The sequence below is a fragment of the Pimephales promelas genome, chromosome 5, assembly GCF_988280905.1.
Source record: "Pimephales promelas chromosome 5, fPimPro1.hap1.1, whole genome shotgun sequence".
NCBI classification, from domain to species: Eukaryota; Metazoa; Chordata; class Actinopteri; order Cypriniformes; family Leuciscidae; genus Pimephales; species Pimephales promelas.
The window spans coordinates 25,503,170-25,528,105 of NC_142773.1; the positions used below are offsets into that span (position 1 = coordinate 25,503,170).

The 24,936-nt window shown below is 39.0% G+C and overlaps 1 protein-coding gene across 12 annotated transcripts in view; it reads right to left on the reverse strand.

Annotated features, from left to right (window-relative positions):
* The window catches only part of rasal2 (RAS protein activator like 2), a 79,715-nt gene that overhangs the window by 3,090 nt on the left and 51,689 nt on the right, over nt 1-24,936 (reverse strand). For 5 of the 12 annotated variants that reach the window (XM_089131192.1, XM_039654667.2, XM_039654662.2 and 2 more), the window contains 14 exons: nt 20,630-20,739; nt 16,055-16,167; nt 10,667-10,820; nt 8,863-8,961; nt 8,185-8,739; nt 7,955-8,099; nt 7,674-7,818; nt 6,221-6,457; nt 5,255-5,456; nt 3,885-4,084; nt 1,450-2,398; nt 1,233-1,364; nt 947-1,149; nt 591-678 (listed from right to left, as the gene is read on the reverse strand). In XM_089131192.1, coding sequence (XP_088987318.1) covers nt 591-678; nt 947-1,149; nt 1,233-1,364; nt 1,450-2,398; nt 3,885-4,084; nt 5,255-5,456; nt 6,221-6,457; nt 7,674-7,818; nt 7,955-8,099; nt 8,185-8,739; nt 8,863-8,961; nt 10,667-10,820; nt 16,055-16,167; nt 20,630-20,739 — 3,332 coding nt within the window. Of the gene's footprint in view, nt 1-350; nt 382-590; nt 679-946; nt 1,150-1,232; nt 1,365-1,449; nt 2,399-3,884; nt 4,085-5,254; nt 5,457-6,220; nt 6,458-7,673; nt 7,819-7,954; nt 8,100-8,184; nt 8,740-8,862; nt 8,962-10,666; nt 10,821-16,054; nt 16,168-20,629; nt 20,740-23,743; nt 24,171-24,936 lie in introns of those variants that run through there. The other 7 variants (XM_039654663.2, XM_039654661.2, XM_039654671.2 and 4 more) reach the window with 5 other exon arrangements.

The window sequence follows — 24,936 nt, forward strand, 5'->3', positions numbered from 1 at the left end:
TTAACGTTATTAATTAGAGGGGCTGTCCACCCAAAAACAAAAATTCTCATTCTCACTATTATTATGTTAATAATAATAATAATAATGTAAACTTAATAATGTGTAAGTATTCTTCTGAAGTCAACCTACAAATAGCTGCACTAGACTCTACACACTGCATTTTGATTGAATATCTTCTATCATTGAAAAACTACACACTTCACCTTTAACCCTGGTTTTATTATATCATCCAAAGTGGAGGGAAACAAAATGGCTTAGAGGACTGAGTGTTGCACAAGTTCAGGCCAAGCATGGGTGTTGGATTGGGGTGCGCTTACATAGGCCTAGCAAAACTGTCTGCTTGTACTTGCCTGCTGGTATTACCTCAGTTCCATTAGAGACCTGGAATTCAGTAGGACACAGTAACAATGAGCCAGTCAGCAGCCTGCTTTAATACCATCTGAGGTTTAGTAGGGAGTTCAAAGCATACCACTGTGCAGCACACACAGGCAAGCACCTCACAACCAGACAATAGACTAAGATGATCTCCAAACTCAAACTAAAGTTCCCCTTGCATCTATCATGCTGGTTAATATGGTCATCTGCAGTACCTGTGCATCAATGATCTTCTGTTTGGCATCTATGACCGCCTGCATCTCCGCATGGTCTCTCTTCAGTTCTTCTTCCACGGCCATCAGCCTATAAACCACAAAGGACACAACACCCTGTCAGATTTCACATGGTTTTACCATTACAAATATTTTTTTTTTTCCATTGTAGATTTTTAGCAAGTTAGATATTTTTGTTTAGACCAACTTTATTTTATATATGAACAAGACAAATTCAAGTTGAAATGACTTGAATCCCCCCCCCCCCCTTAAATTAACAACTTTATTAAGCAAGGCTACACTAAATTGATCAGTTACAAGACATTTATAATGTTGTTCAAGCCTGTTCATACACTCACCTGCAGATAATACTCTTCATCTGGCTGTCTTTCTCTTCCTGCTGTCTGCGCAGACGGTCCTCGCTGTCCTCCAATCGAGCTTTGTATTCTAAGAGCAGCTTCTGCATCTGCTGTTCCTGTGCCAGTAGCCGTCTCTCATACTCCTCTAGTCGCCGACTAGATGTTCGCAGACGTTCCTTCAGCTTTGAGATTTCCTGTTCGTACTTCATATAAGAAGAGTAAAACATCTTAAAACCTTCAACAGAGTGCATCCAATGCAGGCATTTCTCTTTATCGCGTTTAGTACCTTCTCTACATGTTTGGAATCGTCTTTGCTCGGACCTTCCTCTTCCTCATCTTCATACTGGCCGTTATTCAGGATCCATGCGGCAGTTCGCTCCACTGGAGACATGGTGACTGACTCTACAGGTGATTGGACCTTATGGACACAAGCAAACAAGCCATTATTTGGGCTCAAACATTTACAAACAAAGCGAACTCTCTTTCCTCTTTTCGGTCTTCACCTGTTTGTTGCCTCGCCCTCCCGGTACCGAGCTTTCTTTGGAGCAAGTGGACTGCTGCCTGGATCTCTCACCGCTCTGCTGCATGGGTTCTGTGTTGACGCTGCTGCTACTACGGAGGGAAGTACTGTGAGGGAGCGACCTTGGGGTTCGTGCCCCTGGGTTTACTGCCACAAGCCCTACTCCTCGACTCTGTTGCTCCACCTTCACGATATGCGCAGTACCTGCGCTGCTCTGCCTTGGTACAGCCACCACCTGGGCTCCCGAATGCTGGTCTGCCAGGGGCGGGTGCCAGCGTGCCGTGGGAGGAGGTGTCTCCTGTCCCTGTATGCTTTTGCGGCTCAGTTCCTCCTCCACGCTGCTGGTGGACGGCATCCGGGCTCTAGGAGTGGCTCCCCGCACACCTGATGCGCTGGGGCTGGCGCTCCGAGAACTGCCCGTGCTGAGGTTCTCCGAGCTGGAGTCCGGCTGCCGGGACTGGGCGGAGTGCGTGGACTGGGTCGAGTGTGTGGACTGTGCATGCAGGTTGCTGAGGTGGTAAACAGGGTTTTGGAAAGACAATGGTTGTAGGCTGCGCTGCTGGCTGAGGGAGGGGTGGATAGGTCGACGCACCTGCGGGGCACTCTGGGGCAAATTGTCCCTCAACTGGGGAACTTTCGTATGGACGGGGGGCTGGTGGAGGTGTGGAGGAGGTACAGGGCCGATGGAAGCTTGAGAGCCCACTCGGCCTAATCTAGGAGGGGCTTCGGGAACCGGATGCCCCTGTGCCAGGTAAGAGTCCTGCAAGTCCATTAAAGATACACTGCGTCCGTTCGGGAGTGGGCTGTCTCGCTCCTCTTTGTCCGAGAAGCTCATGCTGTGCGTGGAGGACTGCTGACCCAATAAAGGATGCTTCCCTCGGACTAAGGCCTCCATGTGCTCCTGGACAGGAGATTTGATGCTCCTCATTTCACTGGGGAACGAGATACGCAAGAATGAATATAAGAGAATAATTGTGTCATGCTATTGGACATGATTTCATAGTCAAATTCAGTCTCAGCGGTTTCTGAGAGTCGCTTGCGTCAATGAAACATACAGGTATAATACATTAGTTTGACATTGCATTGTGATCTTTCTCCTATACCCATTGTCCTTCTCAGAGAAGTATATGTAGGCCATCTGTTATGAAGTCTTGATTAAACTAAAGCTGTGACAGATCTTTTCTTCTGTATTTTGATGTACCTCCGAAGACAGTGATCAGAGTCATAAATAAAAGTCGTTTCTAACGGCGTTATTTTTCTCAGTAACAAGTAATCAAATGAATTACTGTTTCCCCTGTTACAACGCCGTTATCATTACTGACAATAAAATATGGCGTTACTATAGTATAGCCTAATTGAGCTCAGTGAAGCGGTTTTCATCTGAGTAGGCTCTCTCTCTCTCCACCATAGGACCTGTGTGTGTTAATGAGGCTCTGGACTGGACAATGCGTGAGAGAGACCGAATGTGTCTGAGAGTGTGCTCGACTGCGCGAGTGTGTCCGATTAATTTACATGGTTATACAACTAAAATCTAAAAAATAATTTGCAGGGAAAGTTCTGGGAGCCCTTCTTGTTAAACTGTTTATCATTTTAATTTGTACTACAAAGAGTATGTATATATATATATATATATATATATTTTTTTTTATTCTTATTTATTAATTTTTGGTACATTTCTTAAGCATTATTTATTTTTAGACTTATTTGTTGGCCAGTTGTGGTCTGTGCAATATTAAATATTAAAATTTCTTAACCATCCATTACGTTTTATTGTTTTACTATAGTAATGATAATATTTAAAATAATATATAGAATTTAATAGGTGTCTCTCATATTGTCCCACAGCAACATTACAATAATGTAGATTAGTGTACAATGTTCTATAATAATAATTTATTAATTAATTTATTAATTAATAAATTTAATTAATTTATTAATTTATTAACGCCGGCGCAAAATGAAACTTCAGTCTAACACATTGGTAGCTAGTTGACCATTCTTTTGTTGAGATTTGTTTTCATGATAATCAAATGTAAAGAGTTTTATCTCTAAAAACTGATTAGTTATAATGCTAGTATATAGGGAAAAGAGTACTGAAAAATAAAAATTGCTATATCGACCAATCGAACCACGAATGCCGTGCTAAGTGAGCTCAACTGTATGAACGACGTTCGTGGTTTTACTGGTCGAGACAGTTTTCCAAAGATGGCTCCTGCATGTATACACGAAGTGGACTGTAAAACTCTTTACATTCGATTCTCATGAAAACAGATCTTAGAGAACGGTTGACTAGGAACCAATATGTTATTAGACCAAAGGTTTGTTTTGCGCCGGAGTTCTCCCTTAAGTATGGCTTTAGAAGATCTGGAATGTAGCACAAAAGACATAGATATTAAAATGAAGAAAATTATGTCCTACCTGTCTGCTGGGTCTTCAAATATTCTCTGCAGTCCTGAGGACACACTTCCACTGATGTCATGAGTGGAGCTATGGTCCTGGAAGCGCCTGAGCTGCTGCTGGATGGGGGTGGGACTGGACAGCGAGCGGGTAATATCGCCAAGGATTCGTGGCAGGGGCCCCAGTTTGGCCACCGTCGCCTGCAGGAAGGAATTGTCACCCTGGGTTGGTGCGTTACCATGGTAACCACATTATGGACCACAGAGGGCAACCACATGGAGCCCGAGAGTTTGAGGGTGCAGATGGCAGATTGGTGGGTTGGCAGGAGTTTTTTTTTTTTTTTTTTTGGTTGGTCGAGAGAGTAGGCACCATAATGCATTGGTGGTAGGACAGCGTTACCATGGAGACACAGTGTGTCGGACAGGAAAGGGTGGAATGTATAGTGGCATGGGTAAACAGAGGAGAAAACAAAAGGGAAAAAGTCAAATTAGGGATAAATAAAAGGAAAACCAAACATGCTTCTACAAAAATGACAAAAGCCATTCCAAAAATAACAAACGAAGGAAAAATGGTCAAACGCAGGGCATGCATCAAACAACAACAGAAGGTTATGTCTGAGACAAGATAAAAGAAAGGTTGAGATGAATTAACTCATGACAGGAAACAAAAACATTGTGCAGGGAGGTTTTAATCGCAGACAAAACAAAACCATGCTCCAGACGCAACAGGTCGGCAAGAGTTAGGGGAAAGGCACGTGGGAATGCTTGAACGCGCTGTGTCCAATGCCATTAGACAGACTGTTCCAGTTTAAACAGGGACACTAACCTCGAGAATAACCCAGGCATTGAGTTAATGTAGTAATAATAACACTGCAAACAAGCGCAAAGCTTTTTTTTTTTTTTTGGCCACACACAGCCCTTTAACAGTACTGCATAGATAATATTTGAAATCAGCTACAACCTTACAACATTTAGTGGGGATCAAGCGTTACTGACATAAAGCACACAGCTCAATATGAGACATTTGCGGCAATACCTCTGAGATATGAAATGTGCTTCCTGATTTTGAGACGTGGGTTAATTAATACTTATATGTGTACAGTCATTTTTTTAAATAAAAGTAATATTCTTTTCATTCATGTTGCATTTGTTTATGTGTAGGTACCATTCATTTCGATGTCTAAAACTTTTTAATGAAGAAAAAAATACTGAGTGAAAAGGTTTACATAACATCTCTGTGGTAGGTAGGTACTTTTTGTCACACTCGTCACATCTTATGAACGAATAGAACCTCAGCTGTTGTAAATCTTTGAAAAATCAGACTTTAGCCTACGGTAGATTTCATTGTAAGAGGTATTGTTGCAGTACAATGGTTTGGAGGGATTGCAGTACCTTGTCCAGCTGAGACACCACCTCCCATAGTAGTGAGTGAAGCACTGACAGCTCGCGGCCGAGGTCGATGTAGCCCTCAAAGCCTGGGGTGTTGGAGATCGTCTCAAGATTCGAGATCTCAAGCAGAAAGCGGGTCATACCAGCCCATTCGTGCTCCAGGAATTCATTCATGAAGGCCATATACTCCTCTTTGTTCCCAAATCTGATGTCACGGAGAATAAAAAATGCATGAGAAATTGTAAAAGAGCTCTAAGGCAAACAGACACTGAAGTTTCACAATGACTGCATTTACATGCACAATAATTCTACAATGAATACATAACATTACATCAGAATTTGGCCATATTCTGAATATGCAAGTACCATGTAAACAGTTAACCTGATTGCTGTAACCAAAACTTGACTGAACTTCCAATTTTAACATTCAAATTGATATTTGAGATGCACAGATGGAATCATTTTTGGGCTGACAACAATTTTAACAAACTATTGGCCGATTCTAATAACACTTTTGTCATTAAAGTAGATAGTGTTTTGATCATGTTTTAAATTAGTTCAAAAAGCATGCATTAAGGTATACTAGTTTATTTCTGTATCATCAAATCATTAATTGACCACTGACTAGATCCATAATATTCAATACATAAATAAAACAGAACAAAGATACATATGAAATAAACATTGGAGTCACACTTTAGAATAGGGTCCACTTCTCGCTAAACAAACTATTAACAACGACTCTTGACATCATACAACTTCAATCCCTTCACTTAATTCATTAAATCAAAACCGATCTGCCTTTTTTATACTTTAGCTGATATGATAATGGTTTTATATTGATCAAATTGGCAGTGCATCAGTGCATCTCTACTATTTTCAAATTCTTAAAAATATATTTAATATTTTGAATTTTATCTCGTAAACATCTGAAAATCTAATACTGTATGAGAAGTGTTCATGACATACTTGGCAAAGTTAGCGAGATTCTGGATGACTTTGGCGATGAGGGTGAGTGTTCGAGAGGTACGGTCATCTGGGTATTCCTGCATGAGACTGAAGAGGGATGGGGACATGATGGCAGGGCACAGGAAACGCAGGAAGAGTGATGCACTAATCAGACGCTGGCTGATGTCCTGTTTCCCCCGAGCATGACACTGCTGCTTCCACGATGCAAACACCTCCTTCAGTTCCCGTGGAAACACACTGACCAGAGCATAGCAGGTTAGGATGGAATTAATGTAATTGCAAGCATGTGACATGAACAAACTACAAACACATTGTATTTGTAGTTAGCAGCGGAAGCATTGTATACTACATAATCTTCTTGGCAAAAATCTTACATATTCAAAAGTTCAAAAGTTTGAGGTTGGCAAAATGTTTTTAATCAAATACTTTGAAAAACAGTGACACAGGATCCTTTAATGAATTGAAATAAATGTAGTTCTTTTTAACTTTTTAAGAAATCCTCTACAACTTTATTAATGTTTTTACTGGTTCCTTTTGATCAACTTAATGCATTCTTGCTGAATAAAACTGACTGACCCCAAATCAATGGACAATAGTGTAAATCTAAACTTTTAAAGTCTGGAAAAAATAAATATATAAAGAATGCCACCAAGTTATTAAACTGGAAGGCTTAGGGTGAATCCCAATTCTGCCTTAGTTTTACACGTTCACGTGAGATTAAGGGCTATCCCAAACATTTCATGTAGATTATACTTCACAAGCATTTTACTTCAAACATTTCAGCTGAGAATAGCTAGGAAAATGTCCAATTTAACGTTTTATTCATTTCCATAACATTTCCAGACCTGGAAATATATATTTTACACACATACTACCGTTCAAATGTTTTAGATCGATAAGATTTGTTAATGTTTTTTAAAAAAAAATTCCTTATGCTCACCAAGGGTGCATTTATTTGATCCAAAATACAGATAACACAATAATACTGTGAAATATTTTTACAATTGAAAATAAAAAAAATATATTTTTAGCATCATTAATCCAGTCTTCAGTGTCATGTGATCCTTCAGAAATCATTATAAATATTATTATTGTTGAAATCATTGTTTTTTTCAGTATTATTTGATGAATCAACTGTTCAATCAATCAAAGAAAGTTCAACTGTATTTGAAATATAAACCTTTTGTAACATAAATTTATTTACTGTCACTTTTGATCAATTTAATACATCCTTGCAGAATAAAAGTATTCATTTATTTTTTTTAATTCTTACAAACCCAAACTTTTGAACAGTAGTCTATAATGACACAAAATACTTTTTAAATGATAACATATTTCACAATATTACTGTTTTTGCTATTTATATATTGTTTTCTTTGTTTATGTTGTTATTTAATTTTCTCCTCAACTACTAGTGAAAAGTTGTTATATTTTGGAATTGAAAGAAAGTTACCAGTAAGAGTTGATGATCTTGCAGAAGGCCAGCTCACAACACATCTTCAGGTTACTTTGGTGCTCTGGAAGCTCACTGCCGGAGCACTTTGATGGGTCTACTTCACAATTTTCATCTGACTCATACAGGGCTTTAATAAACTCTCCTACAAAGCAGAACACAAACATACAGTAAAGGGGCTTACATAGACGAGCTTTAATTAGCAACCTTTTCCCAAAGGAGAGCAGGCAAATAGCACAATCAACCTCCTTTTAACACACAAGGGTAATCCTTTAATTCACCTAGTGCATCATGTAGGTACTTCTGTCCCACCAACTTGAGGTATTCTTCAATGGCTTTGGTGGCTAGCGTGTTCTCTCTGAAGATCAGCACCTCATGGTCAGCGCAGCGATCCACCTCTGACATCACCAGATCCGTTAGGAAGTCCTAATACAGACAGTTTAGTCAACCTTCAGTCAAACATGTGATTTATGGATCATTTTAGTTAATGAGAACTTAACTGGCATCGTACCTTCGCCCGTCCTGTGCTCTGCAGAATGTGCACGAGCGCGCTGGCCATCTCCTCTTTGTTTTTCACGCTGATGACTGGCTCCAACACAGAGCACAACATGGTATAGTTATTGGTCACAAACTCCGCAAACTCCTTGTACTGCTCCATGGGCAGGATAGAGACCGTCTGGAAGCGAGATTTGATGCGGATGGAAGGGCCTCCACCTTTGGCTTTGCTGGTGGTGGGGGTGCTGATCGGATACCATTTCTCCACAAACTGCCTTCCCATCACTCCCTGCACGGGGATGTTCACCAGACCCACGTAGTTGTTTTTGTCCTTTTTCTTCTTCTTATCCACATCACGGTAGATGTGTACAGTGATGCTCTTCATGGCTGGAAGGCCCGAGAACTCAAAGTGTTCCCCCCAGAACAGGCAGTCAGAGCGGGTTTTGCTGGTGGTGCGGGCGTATAGCATGTCATCCAGACACAACTCACAGAAATACTTCTTTTTCGGTGGCAGGTCTTTGGCCTCGATGATCCACAGGCGGAGGACGTTTTCCGCCCGCCGGCAGTTGTCCTGGTGACGGAACAACACTGATTGAATTACAGCAGCTCATTTTAGGTATAAATCAAGCATGCATGGTTTTGTCTTGATTAAAAATGAAAAAAAAAACAAAAAAACAAAGCATCTGATGGTCACCTTATTAGGCTGCACAGTTCTCTTGAGGTTCTCCATCCATTTGTCCCGTTCAGCAGCAGATGAGCAGCTGAAGCACTTACTACCACCTGAGTATGCCACCTACATGAGGAGGAAATTCATTTATAAAGTAAATCATTCATTTAACCAATATGTTATAAAGAACTGAACTGGATCCACTGTAGCCCTGTGGTTGTACCATGGTACAGTTTGATTTTATTTACATTTATTAATTTTGCAGTTGTTTTTCGCTAAAGCGACTTACCATGATGTATGAATATGTAACAGCGCTGCATCGATCTTTTGTATGTTAAACAGGATTCACAAAATGTAAATGCATAAAAAGTTTGTGGTGGATAAGATAATTTTTTTAATCCTTTTATTAAAGGTGGGATCAGTTGTTTTAGAAAAACCCTTTTGAAAACTGTGTTGGACCGAGTTAGTGGGAAGGAGAGAGCGCTCCGTGCACACAGCAGACATTAGCCGAACGACTACAGCGCTGGAGAGAACTCAAGGAGCGGGAAGGCCTAAGGTCGGACGCAGAGGTTGCTTTATTTCTTCTCGATTGGCGAGTAGCATTGTTTAGCTTTGTTTCACAGAGCTAATATATATGCTGGCAATTGCTTGAATATGCTCGTGTGTCATCTTTGCTTGTTTTTTCATTTTGTTTGTTCGCTTCCGCTATGAAAAAGACACATTCATTTCAACACCAAATAAGCCTGGAGCATCTAAACCACCCCCACTGTCGGTTTCAAGCGTCGGCTACATACTACAAGTGTGTCTAGCAAGATGTTTTGTTTACTTTGGTTTCTCATTTAGTGATTGACATAACCTAATCTTTTGGTTAAAGATTAAACCCCTGATCTTGTTATAGATGTAATATATTGGTTACTATGTCGTGCTCGTGCTATCGAGCTGATCATGATAACTTTGTGTTTTTTGGGATGGGTGTTGAGCGTCGTCTTCCACGTGAAACGGAGCTGAACCACTGACGCGTTAAAACACACATTACTAGCAAAAAACATTGTGGGGAGGAGCTATCAAATTAGGGGCGAGAATCCTTTTAGGGTAGGGGCATGTTTGTTTTGGCGATTTCAAATATCAACATTGGCCAAAAGTGTTTTTCAAAAACTACTGATCCCACCTTTAATGAATGCATTAAAAGTGACAGTAAAGGCACTGATGTTACAAAAGATTTCCATTGGAATTAAAAAAAAAAAAAACTGATAATGATAAGAAATGTTTCTTGAGCACAAAATCATCAGAATGATTTCTGAAGGATTATGTGACACTAAAAACTGAAGTAATGGCTGCTGAAAATTGGCATTGCAGGACTAAACTAAATTAAAAAATATATTAATAGAAAACAGTTATTTTTTGTAATAATATTATATTTACTGTAATATAAACTTATTTATGATTAAATAAATGCAGCTTTGGTGAGCAAAAGCTTATTTATAGACCATTTCACAAGATGTAAACAACACTGGTCCAGAAGCAATTCCTGTTTCAGTTTTTTAACACTACATAAAAGCTGGGATAAAATACAACCAACAGAACATTTAAAACTGAATTAAAAAGTTAAACAAACATCTTTAAGATGTTTTCTTTACATGTGAAATAAAGAAAACCGTTACAAACTGAAACAGGAAGTGCTTCTGGACCAGTGTTGTTTACATCTTGTGAAATGGTCTATATATGTATTTGTATGTATATATACAAAAAAAAAAATGTACCAACCCCAATCACGTGTACAAATAAATGTCAATGTGATCATGGGAATAATGCTAAGAGGCAAAGTTTGTACCTCAAAGCAGAAGTCTTGTCCTAGAATACTGCTGTGTAAAGGTTTGATGTAGACGTCCTCCTCCATACTCAAATCCAAAGCTTCAACAGCACTGCCTGGACTCAGCAAAGATTCATGGGAGCTGGACTCCTTCAATTTGGGCAGGCCTCGTGACCTAGAACAGCACACAGAAATAACAGAAACCTTAACTTAGTTACTCAAGATTCAGCCAGATCAATTAGTAATAATTGCATCCTCTGTTCCTGATTCTGATATTTCAGTCTCCTTCCTCACTGGCAACAAAGTGTCCTCAGCCACAGGAGATTTGAGATGCAAATAAGAACCATGACAAATGGTTTCTGCTCAGAAAGATTCATTATAATTTCATATGAAATTAGGGTTGAGGACATGTCTAATAACACACACAAAAAAAGATTTTACAGAGTATGACCACAGGGAGGCAGCCAAACGTAAGAGTTTAAGCGATAAAACCAATAATTTCATTATGTGTATCCACAAAATAATCAATTTCAACTTCTTTACTCTAGCTAAAGTAATATGTATTATAAAATCACTGACATGCAAGAAACAACTTCCAGAATTTCACTGCTTCCAGAAAGAAAGTTTATACCTACGAAAAACAACTAAAGATCCACTTGAAGGAGTATCCCAAGAGCATATCAGGCTATGATCGCATTTCTAAAAAGAAACAACGCGTTTTCACTTCATTCTTTGGTGTAGGTGTAGAGCTACTTCCCCGTAGCTCAGGTGAGGTTAAAGAGGACGACAGAAATCTGATGTGACAAACAAGAAAGAGGGCTGGCCAATGCAAAGTCCCCGTGAGAATGTTTCCATGGGGACTGCCCTATGAGGAACTGAGAAGCTAGGAATGAGTTGACTACACAAACATCTTGAACACATACACCTCACACCTGCCCTACCGCCACACTTGCACAACATCCACACCTTGACATTACTCACATGTTTGGTTTGTGTTTAATAAGGATTCAGTCATTAGACCAAAGGAGAAAAAAAAACAATCACACCCCACACACACGAATCGTGTTTTTCAAAACATTAATGTGGTGAAATATCAATTTAAAATGACTCTTTTCTGATTATTTATTTATTTTATTTTTTTAAATGTAATTTATTGCAGTGATGGCAAAGCTAATTTTTCATCAGCCATTAATCCAGTCTTCAGTGTCACATGATCCTTCAGAAATCCTTAATATGTTGATTTGGTGCTCAAGTGACATTTGTGTTGTGAAATATTTTATTTAAAGTTTACAGCTGATATAAGGTTGAACCCAATGACACAGCACATATGACCAGACAGTTGGTCACACAACATGAACTATACTGGCATCAGTTTCTTTCATTATGAGAAATTGTGGTGATGCCTGCTGACATAAAAAACAGATTACCACAATGATCTGGCTCAAATCCCAACAGCACTCAAACACAAGACCCATCTTTTCTTTTCTCTCAAAACATCCATTATATGTCCATCATGTTACCCAATATTTTCCCTGAGTTGTGATACACCAGTCGGAACGAAAAATAATTCAGTTATATCGCCCAGATATTGTGCCCAGATACTACTATAGTGTAGTTCGATTTATGAAAAAAATAAAATAAAAATCTCATGTCACATTTTTTTATCATTCTGAATTAGTTAAATGAATCTTTCACCAGAGGAACTCACTGAATCTGTAAGCATATTCACTGATTTGACTCACTTCCCAAACCTGAATTTTAGAATTGACTGCTTGTGGCTTGTCAGACTGAATGCAATTGCATATGACAATGTGAAGCTATCTGTCCATCTATCCATCTTTCCAGTATCTCTTTCCGTCTCCATTTACAGAGGCGTGGTACATTGAATCAGACAGCCGATGCAGAAACAGCAGGGTGACTCTTGATGGAGGACTCGCTTCCAGCTCTCGATACGTTTCACCTGCGCTGACTCGGACGGCTAAGCAGATCAGTGCACAGTCAGCCCGTATCCGGACACAGCTCTCCCACATTATCCAGGAAATCTGATCAGTCCACCAGGACTGCGGTGCCACATTCAAGCTCTTTACAGTCAAAGCTTCCAAGTCTGCTTTGAATACAGGACTAGTATTTTCATTCAGACCCCATAGTGAGAGGTGATTCTGCTACAGCAAAGGTCGATTACTTCAAAGCCTCTAATGTACTATTTACATTTTCCTTTCAGCTACAGGTTTAAATGTTTTCCCATAGCCAGCCATTCAGTGAAGCTAAGAAAGCAGAAAACTCTGGCCTTATCTGAAGAGGGGTTTAGCTAGCTGGATGCTCTTGGCACGCTCATAATACATGTGGCAACCAATTGAGTTTGGATTCATTTTCTTTGGCTTTGTTTAGCTTTCAAAAACATTTTGTAGTCCGAAACGCAAACGAACAAACAAGCAAACGAAAATCCCCACATTAAATCTGATGTTTCAAAATTCATTCAAATGCACTTTAAAAATATTTGTATTTTTTTCACATAAAAAAATGGTAAAAAGAAGCTGCAGTAAACACATTTACTTGGTTAGCTGTAGATTATAAATGGTTTAACATCGCATTAATTTCACTGTAAAATACGGTCAAATTTATACAAACTTATTAAAGTAAAAACTATAAATTGTCATAACTTATAGAGAAAAAACAAACTTCATTCATATAGCGAATTATATAGTTAAACGTTGCTGTTGTCGACTACTCTAAAGTGCCTTATGAATTCGCCACCGTGGTGAGATGTCAGAACTCTATCCTCTCTTTTTCCACTGACAGCTATTCTCAGTTGTTGTGGAAGAAAGTTCTTGACATTGTCCTGACAACTAAATAATTACTTGAGCGACTGATGCAGACACGCCAGACTGAACAAACAAATCACATTTCAATTTTCAATGGGGGACATTGAGTTATTTAAAAAAAAAAATTCAGTGTCCGACTGGTAACCCACGTTTGCTGGTTTGATTCCAGTACTGGCAGGAAATGACTGAGATGCCCTTGAGCAATCCCTCCCCGGGCACCACAGCATAATGGCTGCCTCCTGCTCTGGGTGTGTATCACATTTTGCAGTGTGTGTATGTTCACAACTCAGTACTGTGCTTCTAATGTGTGCACTAACTTGGAAGGGTTAAATGCGGAGGACAAATTCCAAATATGGGTTACGATACTTGTCAGTTTTTATTGTTTTTAATCAATTAAAGGAATGTCTTGGGGAGCATAAGAGACTTATTTCAAACGCATTTAAAAATTGAAATTTGGACAAATGCTGCTGTCCCGAGAATTTTAGGTTTCTTTGTTAGATAGTTTTTGTATCACTACATTGACTTGACCTAACCCCTAGACCATTCGGTGAGTTTCACGTCTTTGTAAACTAAAGTTTTATACGTTTTATAAATGATAGTTCCAGTGCACATAGACAGCCATATACGATCTTAAAACAGGGCTGTAAGTGTAAAATACCATACCCTTTAAATGCTTTTGAAATAAGTCTCTTATGCTCCCCAAAACATTCATTTAATTGATCAAAAATAATACAAAGTGACATGTGAAGGCCAAGTATCATAACCCATATTTGGAATTTGTCCTCCGCATTTAACCCATCCAAAAGCACAGTATGGAGTAGTGAAAATACACACACTGTAAAACGTGATACACACCCGGAGTAGTCAAAATGTTCAATCTTAACCGTTCTATTTCATCAGAAACGATCTTAAAACAGGGCATTAAGTGTAAAATACCGAACTAAACCTTTAAGAATCTTACCGACTACAAACTAAATCAAACGATAATGTATATCATTTTTAGGTGAACTATCCCTTTAAACACCCACACACATGCATGCTCATAAGTGCATTTGAATGCAGTGACAGATGAACGTAGAGAGTTCAGCTGTAATTCATCTCAATCAAACCGTCACATGCAGTCTCTGTCTTTGCTAGTAGCTACAGGGACACATACACACACTCTCTCGTGCACCACAGCTCACACGCACGCTCCTTCCAAGCATTATGAGCAAGAGCTCCTCACAAACAGATGCACTCAATCCACAAGGAGCAGCATGAGAAATCAGCTTGATTACAACTGCACCTCCGCCTCATCTGTAGTCTTACCACAGCAGCTGTGGCCATTAGAGTATACAGCAGATACACCAGCAACATCACAGCCTCCTACCTGTTTCCAAGTAACTGTCACAAACAAAAAGGGTGGAGAAGAAAATCAAATTCTGGTCTGTCACCTCACCACAGCTTACCAGCCCTAATTCACCCCTCAGGCCTGTGACACACTGATTGTGTAGTAATAAAGCAAAAGTGACTTTGCCTAATGCTATTAACAGCCCTCCTTATCCATTAATCCTCCAGCAGAAGTAAGATTTACAGCACTTACACACCCGACCGCAGCATAGCGAGGAAGTACATCACAAGGAAATCTGACAAATCAAATGACAGAAAACAAAGAGGCAGTGTCCATGTGATTTAATGTCTTATCGGGTGGACAGTGTGTTGGACCAAAGAGGTCTATATTACCTAGGGCGACATTCATTTCAGAGGTGGCTGAAAGCAAAAAGGGTAAAATAAAATGAAAAATTTAATAAGAACACAAGGGAACTAATCAACGATCATTGGAGAGATTTTTTTGGGGTCTTTTTAATAAAATAAAGATTTAATTTAATCGGAAAGGAACAAAGGAGGAAGATTATTTGGGGGATTTTTTCATCGGCACGCAGGAGCTGTCCACCAGCTCAGAAAATAAAAAGTTTTGTTAGAACACATGGGAACTTTTGAATGGGGATCAATGGCGAACTGGTCTACGCTAACCAGCCAAACCATGAGTCAGACAGCCAGTGGGGCAGTAAAAACGCTACCACTAAGTGCAGTCAAAAGATTTTTAAGATCATGCCAAGCATAAATTCAGTCAAGTGTATTCAAACTTTTGACTGGCCGAGCAAGAGCAGTTTAAATTGTGGCTTTGACACATTAGCTTCATTTGGGACGAACTGCCAAAACGGTTCTGCCAGAGAGCTGTCAAGACTGCCTGAAAGGTTTAACATTTGTTTTAAAACAGATCTCATGTTATGCCAGGTCCCAGCACAGCATATTTTCCAACCAGCTGTTCTCTATAAACTTGAGAACATGAATTTAAAAGCTATAAGCAAGCACCGTTTTTTTCAATAGGTCCTCATAATTAAAGGAAAGGTTAAAAAAAGCAAAATGTATATGACCTTATTACCAACAAAGGTCTGATCCATTCAGCTTTGAATTTTTAATCTCACAGATAACCCACATCTGTCTCTTAAAATTCTGGGCAGAGACAAAAGACAGAAGGAAATTGAATGAGGTTCAGTCAGTTCACTCTGAATACATTTGAAAAACAAACCAGCGTAAATTGTACCTCTCATTTTCCGTTGGTCGTAGTGATGGGAGTCTAAAACTTGTGTTGCGGTCCAGCTTGGTCTGACTCTTAGTCCTTTTGATGGATCCTTTCAGTCGTTTACTTAAAAAGCCCTGTGAAGCAGACGAGCAGAGAAAGTCAGATGTGTCCCTTTAAGAAACTCAAGTTCTTCAGTCGCTGAATGACGACGGAGTGTACGGCTTTGCCCAGCATGACTCAAGCTTGCCCATGAATAAGCGTCTGTATATTCAGCTTTAAAGTCATGATCAATTATACATGTAGACCACCCTGAGAACATATGACAGAGACAATGGCACCATCACCATCTAAAAAAGCAGATAGCAACTTCAGCGAAGACTCATTTGACCTTTCAAAAGCAGGTTTGTACTTTACAGGAGAGACAGCTGAAGTAACATCCAACAGACCATTTCAGCAGACATATCAGTCTATCTTGGCGGTGAGAAAAGGCACTTGCACAGACTAATAAAGGGCGGCCAAGGCCGGCTGAAGAGTTTACCGTCTACACGTGGCACAGACAGTGCTTGTTCAGTGTCTTGGAGGAAAACAAAATATTAATAAGTAACCAAGTCAGAGAGTTCAAGCGGTCACCTGCGGATATATATGCCAGTAATATTTGGTTCTGGGTCAGAATGAGCTGTTCTTACAAGGCTCTTTAGTTTCAGCAAAACAGGAAGGAAAAAAAAAACCCTCAGCATGGGCTTATTCATTCATGTTCAGTAATTCATTCATCCATGTTATTAGCTCATTTTAGTCAGTAGGAGGGGCAACATAAATAAATATTACAAATAAAAATTATAATAATATTTTGTTTTAACTCTGAAATCAGATTGAATGCGCATTCCAGAATCTCCAGAGTACTTTTAGCCTACTATTTTTCTAATACTATGTATCTGGACATACTACTGTTTTTCACAGACTATAGAGAAGTATTCACTTTCGTACTGAATCAATATTAAATGACAACGATTTGACTATTAAACGTCAAATAAAGATTTTAACAATTACATCAGTGTTTGTCATTGAATCATTCATTCAAAAATACTGATCATCCAGTAATGAAGCATGTGAAGTCTTTATATGCAAGTAATTAGCCCCTTTCACACAGCAATGCCAGTAAATTGTTGTACAATTGCCAGAATGACTTTTCCGGTAAATAAACAAGTGTGTGGTGCTTTTCACTCTCAAACAATGTCTTTTACCCGTAAGATACCATTCACACATGAGTGCCAAACTACCGGTAAACTCTCTAATGAAAATTTCCAGAACCGATTTACTGGTCAAGGACATGATATCTTAACAGTAATTTACCAGTAAAGACTATGTGTTAAAGGGGCTATTGAAACATTACTTCAAACTGATACATTTTTAAACAAATATTTATTCATTTATTTATTTTTTTTTACAAATAATTCAAATTATTTAAATATTATTTTTAAATAGATTGCAGAAATTAACGTTTTGTTAGAACCTCTAGTAAAGTACATTCTATTCTGTTCAGGTGTCTAATCGGAAACTTGGGGAAAACGTGATGTCCATTTAAAAAGATAACATGGCCTTACTGATATCTAACACCGCTTACAGTGAATTGAATAAAAGAGGACGGAGGAGAAAACAAGGAAGTAAAAAAAAAATCTAGAGTAATCACAGAGTATTAATCTGTATTAATCACAGAGGATTAGCTGAACGGCTATTTGGTAAAATCATACGGTACAATGACACTGAGTCACTGTCTAAAAAGAAATAGGGCAGGGAAAGTAAGATCTGTCCTGTTCAGATAAGTGCCAGACTATAAGTAGGTGCGCGTTTGGCAAGTAAAAGGGCCATTAGCAGTGATGAGATAGAAAGTATGTGATAAATTAGTCACTCCTCATCAGAGGGATGATTTGAGAAAGCTTTATGTCTGAAAGGTGAAATAGAGAGAGGGTGAGAGATATAAGACAGAGCAATGAAGCACTGTGAGACAAAGTAATGTGGAGTGAGTCACTGGATAAAGTATGAGAAAACTAGAAAAGAGAAAGGGCATCTCAGAAAATTGACCAAAAAAAAATTAAAAAATAAATGTCTTTCAATTTCCCCCTTGGAAGTATGTGGACACCTACTGTAAACACCACAACATTTAAAAAGCATTCAATCATAAAATCATTTACATTAATAGGGAGGGAGTCAGTGTTCCCTAACATTGTTGACTACTTTGCGACTGCTGAAGCATCTTAACAATATAAACTACTACACTGACAGGCTTCAAGCAGTCTTCACATAATTCATATATTTTTATATGCTGCCTTAACAGAGCCCATTAGTCTCAATGCACCTGTCAATCAATGCCTCTATGTTTCTTATAGAAAATGACTAAAGAGACTTCATATTAAGAAAATCGCATCTAAATCCAAGTCTTTTATCTCAGTGCACCAAATCAGTGTATTTGTCTAGGAATTTTGTGACAGGGAGACCAATATGTGCAGGATTAATCACTTATAAAATGACACACCAAAATGCTGTGGATATAAATATCTTCCATGTCCCACTTCCTGCCTGGTTAAAAATATCATCAAACAATTTCTAAAGCTTCTCCGAGGCACAGACTATTTCAAGAATGTGCCTTTGTTACAATATACGTATGGGAGAAAGCATTTCTTCATTGTTAATAAATTGCAGCACTGAAAAACTTTACACAAAAACTGAACATGCAAACTTAATACATATATCATTCTGTCCTTATGCATAAGAACTGGCCTGGAATAAGGAAGACCATTATTGGCTGGAGATAAACGGAGGACGACGACATTTCACTAATCAGGGGCTCAAGAGGGTAATTAAAGTGGGGCATTTATCCCAAGTAGAATTCTGGTCTATTTCTACATCAGTGCAGTGTGACATGTAACCAGCCTCTTGTAAGAGACAATGATTAATGGTGGGGACTAACTAACAGTAGAGAGACCAATATGTAACAATACAAAAATGTTATGTAACTTACTTATTTAACTTGACTTCCTTTCTTCAGTGGGGCATAAATGATTTTTTGAAAAACTGTATTATGTCCATTTAATAACAGTCTAAGGTTCTTTCACAATGAGTGCGATGCGATAAACGATTTGTCGACGAACTGAGCTTTCTCACCAAACAGCTTCAGCTAATTCACGCCTGCACGATAGGTGCCGCTGACCGAGAATCTTTCCTCATGTACGCATCTTGTAGGCTTTTCCATTTGGCTTTAATTTCGTCTGCTGCACAACATACAACAGTAAATTAAGATAAATACATTTTAGTATTATACAGAAACCATCATCGATTTATTTTGATTAAATAATGGGCAGATGTGCGTTATTTGTAATGTTTTCAAGTGACTTAAAGTTCTTAAGTTTCCTCAAATTCCACAACTTCAGTGAAGTGTCCTGCTTAGCATTTCTCATGTAAGCATTTCCTGATTCTTTACTGTTATAGAAATACCCTGAATGAGGAAATGTACACAATGTAGTAATTCAGAAAGGGCAAGAGTTCTGATTACATAATATGATTGACAGCACTAGAGCCAATGAGATCTCTGACTCAAAACAGAGATGTACAGAAGAAAACAGCGCTCTGTATGCCATTTCAAGCACTTAAGCTCACATAATTCAGTGGAAAATGAGTAAAAATGATAATCTGTATAAAGAACAGACACCAATGATAACATCAACATCTATTCTCTTCTCTGAGCATCATCGTGACATACATTTGCATTGCTTAATCTTGCTCAGTGTATGAAAAGCCCTTAAATGTACATTTAGCTGACGCTCTTGAATCGAAACAATACTTCCCTATGGAGCTTTTCCCAACGGGTGCAATCAACCTCAGCGTGACAAAGCAAAAAATATAATATTTCAACCAGCTTGTCGATTCGAGCCGTCCAATTAGATTTGAGCTTATGCCCGAGTCGGTGCAATTGCACAAAAGTGTGAGAGTGGTAGCACTGCTTTGAAAAGCTTCTTTTGCATCTTATCGTGCTTGAATGGTTTGATAGCAGTTGAATGAATGATAGAGCAGCCAATGGATGACGTAATAAAAACAGATGCTGCGTTAAAGGGATACTCCACTTTTTTTTGGAAATAGGCTCATTTTACAACTCCCTCAGAGTTAAACAATTGAGTTATACCATTTTCGAATCCATTCAGCCAATTTTCTGATATTTAGAAGAATATCAGTAACCAGACCGTTTCTGGTCCCATTGACTTCCATAGTATATATTTTTTCCTACCAAAATTTTTTCCTAAAAGTGGAGTATCCCTTTAAATGAGTTAAATATTTTTAACACGTTAAACTGAAAAAAATGTATTGCAAGTGTTAACATATTGGTTTTGTTCATACATTAACTAATGTTAACAAATGAGACCTTATTGTAGAGTGTTACCAAAATGATGATACTGTAATGCACTTAAAAATTGGCCTAAAAAATGAAATAATGGCTGAAGGACACAGAGTGCTGGCACAGCAGTCTGAGAGAAAAGTAACCGAGGTCAATGAGATGTGATGATGAGCTGGTGTAATGCTAATATGAGTTTTGCTGAATGAACTCACAGGCACTTTGAAGGGTGACGAGTTGGGGCCATCCATGGAAATGTTCTTCTCCGAGCTGCTCAGCCCTGATATGCTCCTCCGCCTGGGAGAGCGCTCCGCAGACGCTTCTGCTGTGAGGGAAGAGAGGAAAGGTAGGATTAGATCACAGCAAATATTCAAAGAGACTGGGAGGTTGTTTTTAAATGTTTTAATATGCACAATAATGATCATCAGAGAAGTATGAAGAGTAGGAGAGCTGTAACAGAGGGAGTAGCCCACTGTGGATCACTTCCAGGAGGGAGTTTGATGTTGGTGATAAACTACTGATACTGCAGTCAAAGGAATAATCATAAGTGGAATCAACATTTTTACATCTACTTCTGTGGATGCACTAATTTACAATTGGTGGCACAAAATCAATAATTATTGTACAAGTTATAGCTAAGAACTATTTTATGACTACTTTCACCATGCATTAGGGCATTCTGATTGGCTGATTTGTTCCAATAGGTGCACAATTATTTCCTATAACTGCATAGCTATTAAATAGTTTTAGGTTTGTTACCTGAATTGATTGCATATAACATTATACATTCTTTCTACATTTGTTATATACAATGGGCTGTATAGACCATTTCACAAGATGTAAACAACACTGGTCCAGAAGCACTTCCTGTTTCAGTTTGTAACCGTTTTCTTTATTTCACATGTAAAGAAAACATCTTAAAGATGTTTGTTTAACTTTTTAATTCAGTTTTAAATGTTCTGTTGGTTGTATTTTATCCCAGCTTTTATGTAGTGTTAAAAAACTGAAACAGGAAGTGCTTCTGGACCAGTGTTTACATCTTGTGAAATGGTCTATACAAACACACACACTTGGGGTCAATAAACCGATGCAAAAGATTTCCATTTCAAATAAATTCTGTTCTTTGAACTTTTGATTCAAAGAATACAGAGAAAAAGCTTCACGCTTTCCACAAAAATAATAAAAACCACCACTGTTTTTTAACATTGATAACAATAAAAATGTGTCTTGACTCTTGAGCACCAAATCAGAAGACTGAAGTAATGGCTTTACCATAACAGGAATAATTTTATTTTTTATTTTTATTTTAGTAAAATAGGAAACAGTTATTTTATTTTAAATGTTGATAATGTCACAATATTACGTTTTTACTGTATTTTTTGGTCAAATAAATGCAGCCTTGGTTAGCAGAAGAGACTTCTTTCAAAAATATATATTTTTAAAAATCTTACAGACCCCAAATTTATACATAAATGAAGGATCCCTAATTATAATTTTGCAAAGATAGGTGTGCTTTCCTGTGCCCCCAGCTTTTCAAACTGTCTCTACACCCCTGATTGATCCTGACCAATCTTAAATGAAGTCTGGGGTCAATTAAAGTCACAGGTCCTCTGTAAATCTATCTCTCCCCTAATGATGCCCAGTGGGTCCCTAACAAAGTGCTTGCTTGCGCCTGGCTAAAGTGCCAGTAAGACAGGTTTAAAAGAGTGATTTAACACAAAGCTTTCACTAAGTCCTCTTAATAAACCACTCATCCATCCACTCATAAACGCCCACTCTACCTGCCGCCACCAGGCGTCCAGATGGATGCCCTGTGCTCTCAAATATATTAGTCATTTTCCTTTCATAGTCCAGTTTATTTTTAATTTCCTCAGACCAATTTATTCTGCATTTGCAGGGAGCCCGCAGTCAATGTGTGTCAAGGATGGAGCAGGACGTAACCTACATCCGCACAGCCTACCAAACATCCACCCCTCGGGCCGTCCGCCTCACTGAAGTGTAGATCACCCCATAATGAGTTAATTCACCCTGAGAAATAAAAACCCAGTCTATCAAGTAGGAATAGCCAGCCACAGAACTGCTGCCTCTCAGCGACTGCACTGAATCAAGAAATACTGTTGAAATTGACCCACAGGTCTTTTGGCCAAGACGCTGGTTCTGGTTTCAGCTTGCAGGCCTCAGTGGATCCATACAATACAGATTGTGCCTGGTGTGTTGGAGAGCTGCCCACTGCTGCTCAAGATCAAGCCCTCCACTCACAATATAAGCTTAAAGAGATAGTTCGCCTCAAAATTCCAAACCCGTACGACTTAATTTTTTATATTTTTGGGATACAAAAGATATTTCGAAAAAAAATATTGGGCCCAAAAACAAACACTGCATCCCTTTTGACTTTCATTAAATGGTCAAAATAACACTTTTCAAAACTTCCACTGAAGCAATAATGACATGAGGGTGAGTATATGTAACATTTTACGTTTTGGTTGAACTATTGCTTTAATATCTAAAAAAAATTCACATATACTCAACCAACTTCTCAACAAATGAACAGGACATGATGTCTCTTAAACTACGCATCAGTCACACTCGCATTTGGCTGATATCCAGAGAGCCATTGATTAACGGCTAAATTTAGCAGTTCAACCAGTTTTGCAGCCCAGGAGTGGTCCAATCAAATTCTGTGCAGTCTGTCCGGCTTTTTGATATTTTTTTTAGAACACTTTTTATACAGCATTTCAAATTGCTCAGCTGCCCTTAAGAAAAATGAGTGCATGCGATTAAATTTGTATTAAAACATATGAGATCAGAACACTGCTTCACAAAAACGGCAACTTCTCAGGTTTTCTCCTTCGCAGCCAAAGCTAGGTTTTATAGGCTCCTCGGATCGAACTCTTACATCACTCACACTCTCCGTGAAGTTGCTGCTTGCACGAGAGCTCTGCAGTGCCGAACTCGACAAATCACAGCAATCCCTATGACTAAGCAAGCACAGTTGTAGTTTTTATATTATAACCTTGGCACTAACCAAGATCATAGGAAATGCACACAGTGATAAAACACATTTTGAATGCACTTTATTTCACTTTGGATAAAAGCTAGATGCATAAACGGGAGTAAATGAAAATCAAAATCAGCAAAACACCACCTCGCTTTGCCTCTGAACTTATCAAACAGGAAATGACTTGTTACAGCATATTCAAACCCAACTTCAATCATTATGGATTTTTTAAGGACCCTCCAGTCTGAGAGCAGGACGATAACTTAATCTATTAAAGTTAATCTAATAACACGCAGCTGAGAAAGAGAAGGAGAGAGAGAGAGCAAGATACCTCTATCACAGCTGTTGCCCATCACCTACTGAATAAATGGAGCTGGTCACCATTGGATTGGCTGGAGAGTGACCATCACCCTCGTCCAATGAGCTTGAGCGCTTTCCCCTTAATTGTCCATCACTCTGAGAGAGATTCCGCCGCATTGATAAACTGCAGCCTCTTCATTGTCTTGCTGTGGCTCACTGCCACATCGTACCGTCTTCCTCTCTCCCCGTACCAACACTCCGGCGCTCTCTCTCAAAGACTGAAACGTCCTCTGCTAAACCTCTCTCTCCCGTCTCAGTCCATCCTCTTCTCCCCAACCATATCTCTGGGCAGCAATCCTAGTTCTCACTTTATCAGCCTCTTCCCTTTCTCTTTTTTGGCAGACCAGCGGAAGAGATTTTACCGCATTTACTCAATCAATCGCTGTAACCTCACTCCTCTGTTCCTCTCAGCAGAACTGCAAGCACTTCCCATCCCTCTCTCTCTCTCTCTCTCTCTCTCTCTCGCTTCTCTCTCATTTGCTTGTGTCCCCCCCCCCCCCACACCCTCCTCGGCGCATCTGGCTCCGTCTGCCTGCTGCAGCCTTGCACATTACAAAAAACCAAGAGGCGCTCTTTGCCTCGAGACTTTTGTTTTCATACTTCATGTGGGACACTGCTCTGGAGGCTTGTGCTGTGCCTGTAAATGCGTGTCATTGGTATGAGTTCTGTTTTAGAGGTCATTAATGAATGGAGAAGTAAAATAATAGATACGAGCATGTGTCCGATTACACAGGTCAAAGAACGTTAGCGCTATTAGCTGGACGTGACCTACTGAAATGAGCCAAAACTGCATGTGGACTGAACTGAAAGGGTATGGTGCACGACTTGATATGCTATATATAGCATGTCCTTCAAAATCCTTTTTAAATTGAATAAAGCAATATCAGTTGCTATCAGGAGACTGGGATCAGGAAATGACGCAAGCCAAACACAAACTAAGGCTGCTCACATTAGCACATGTTGGAGTGAAAAATAAACCATGTGAATTTTATCATCATAAACCTGTTGGGATCCTTACACAGCAGACATTCAGATTTGTAAAAGGTCTGCAAAGATTCAAGTGCACGACAAATGAAGTTGTGTCCTAAAAGAAATAGAAATGAGTTGTCTGCAGCTCCAGTCTCACTTCCTGTTACAAGGTCTACTAACCGCCCTCAAACACAG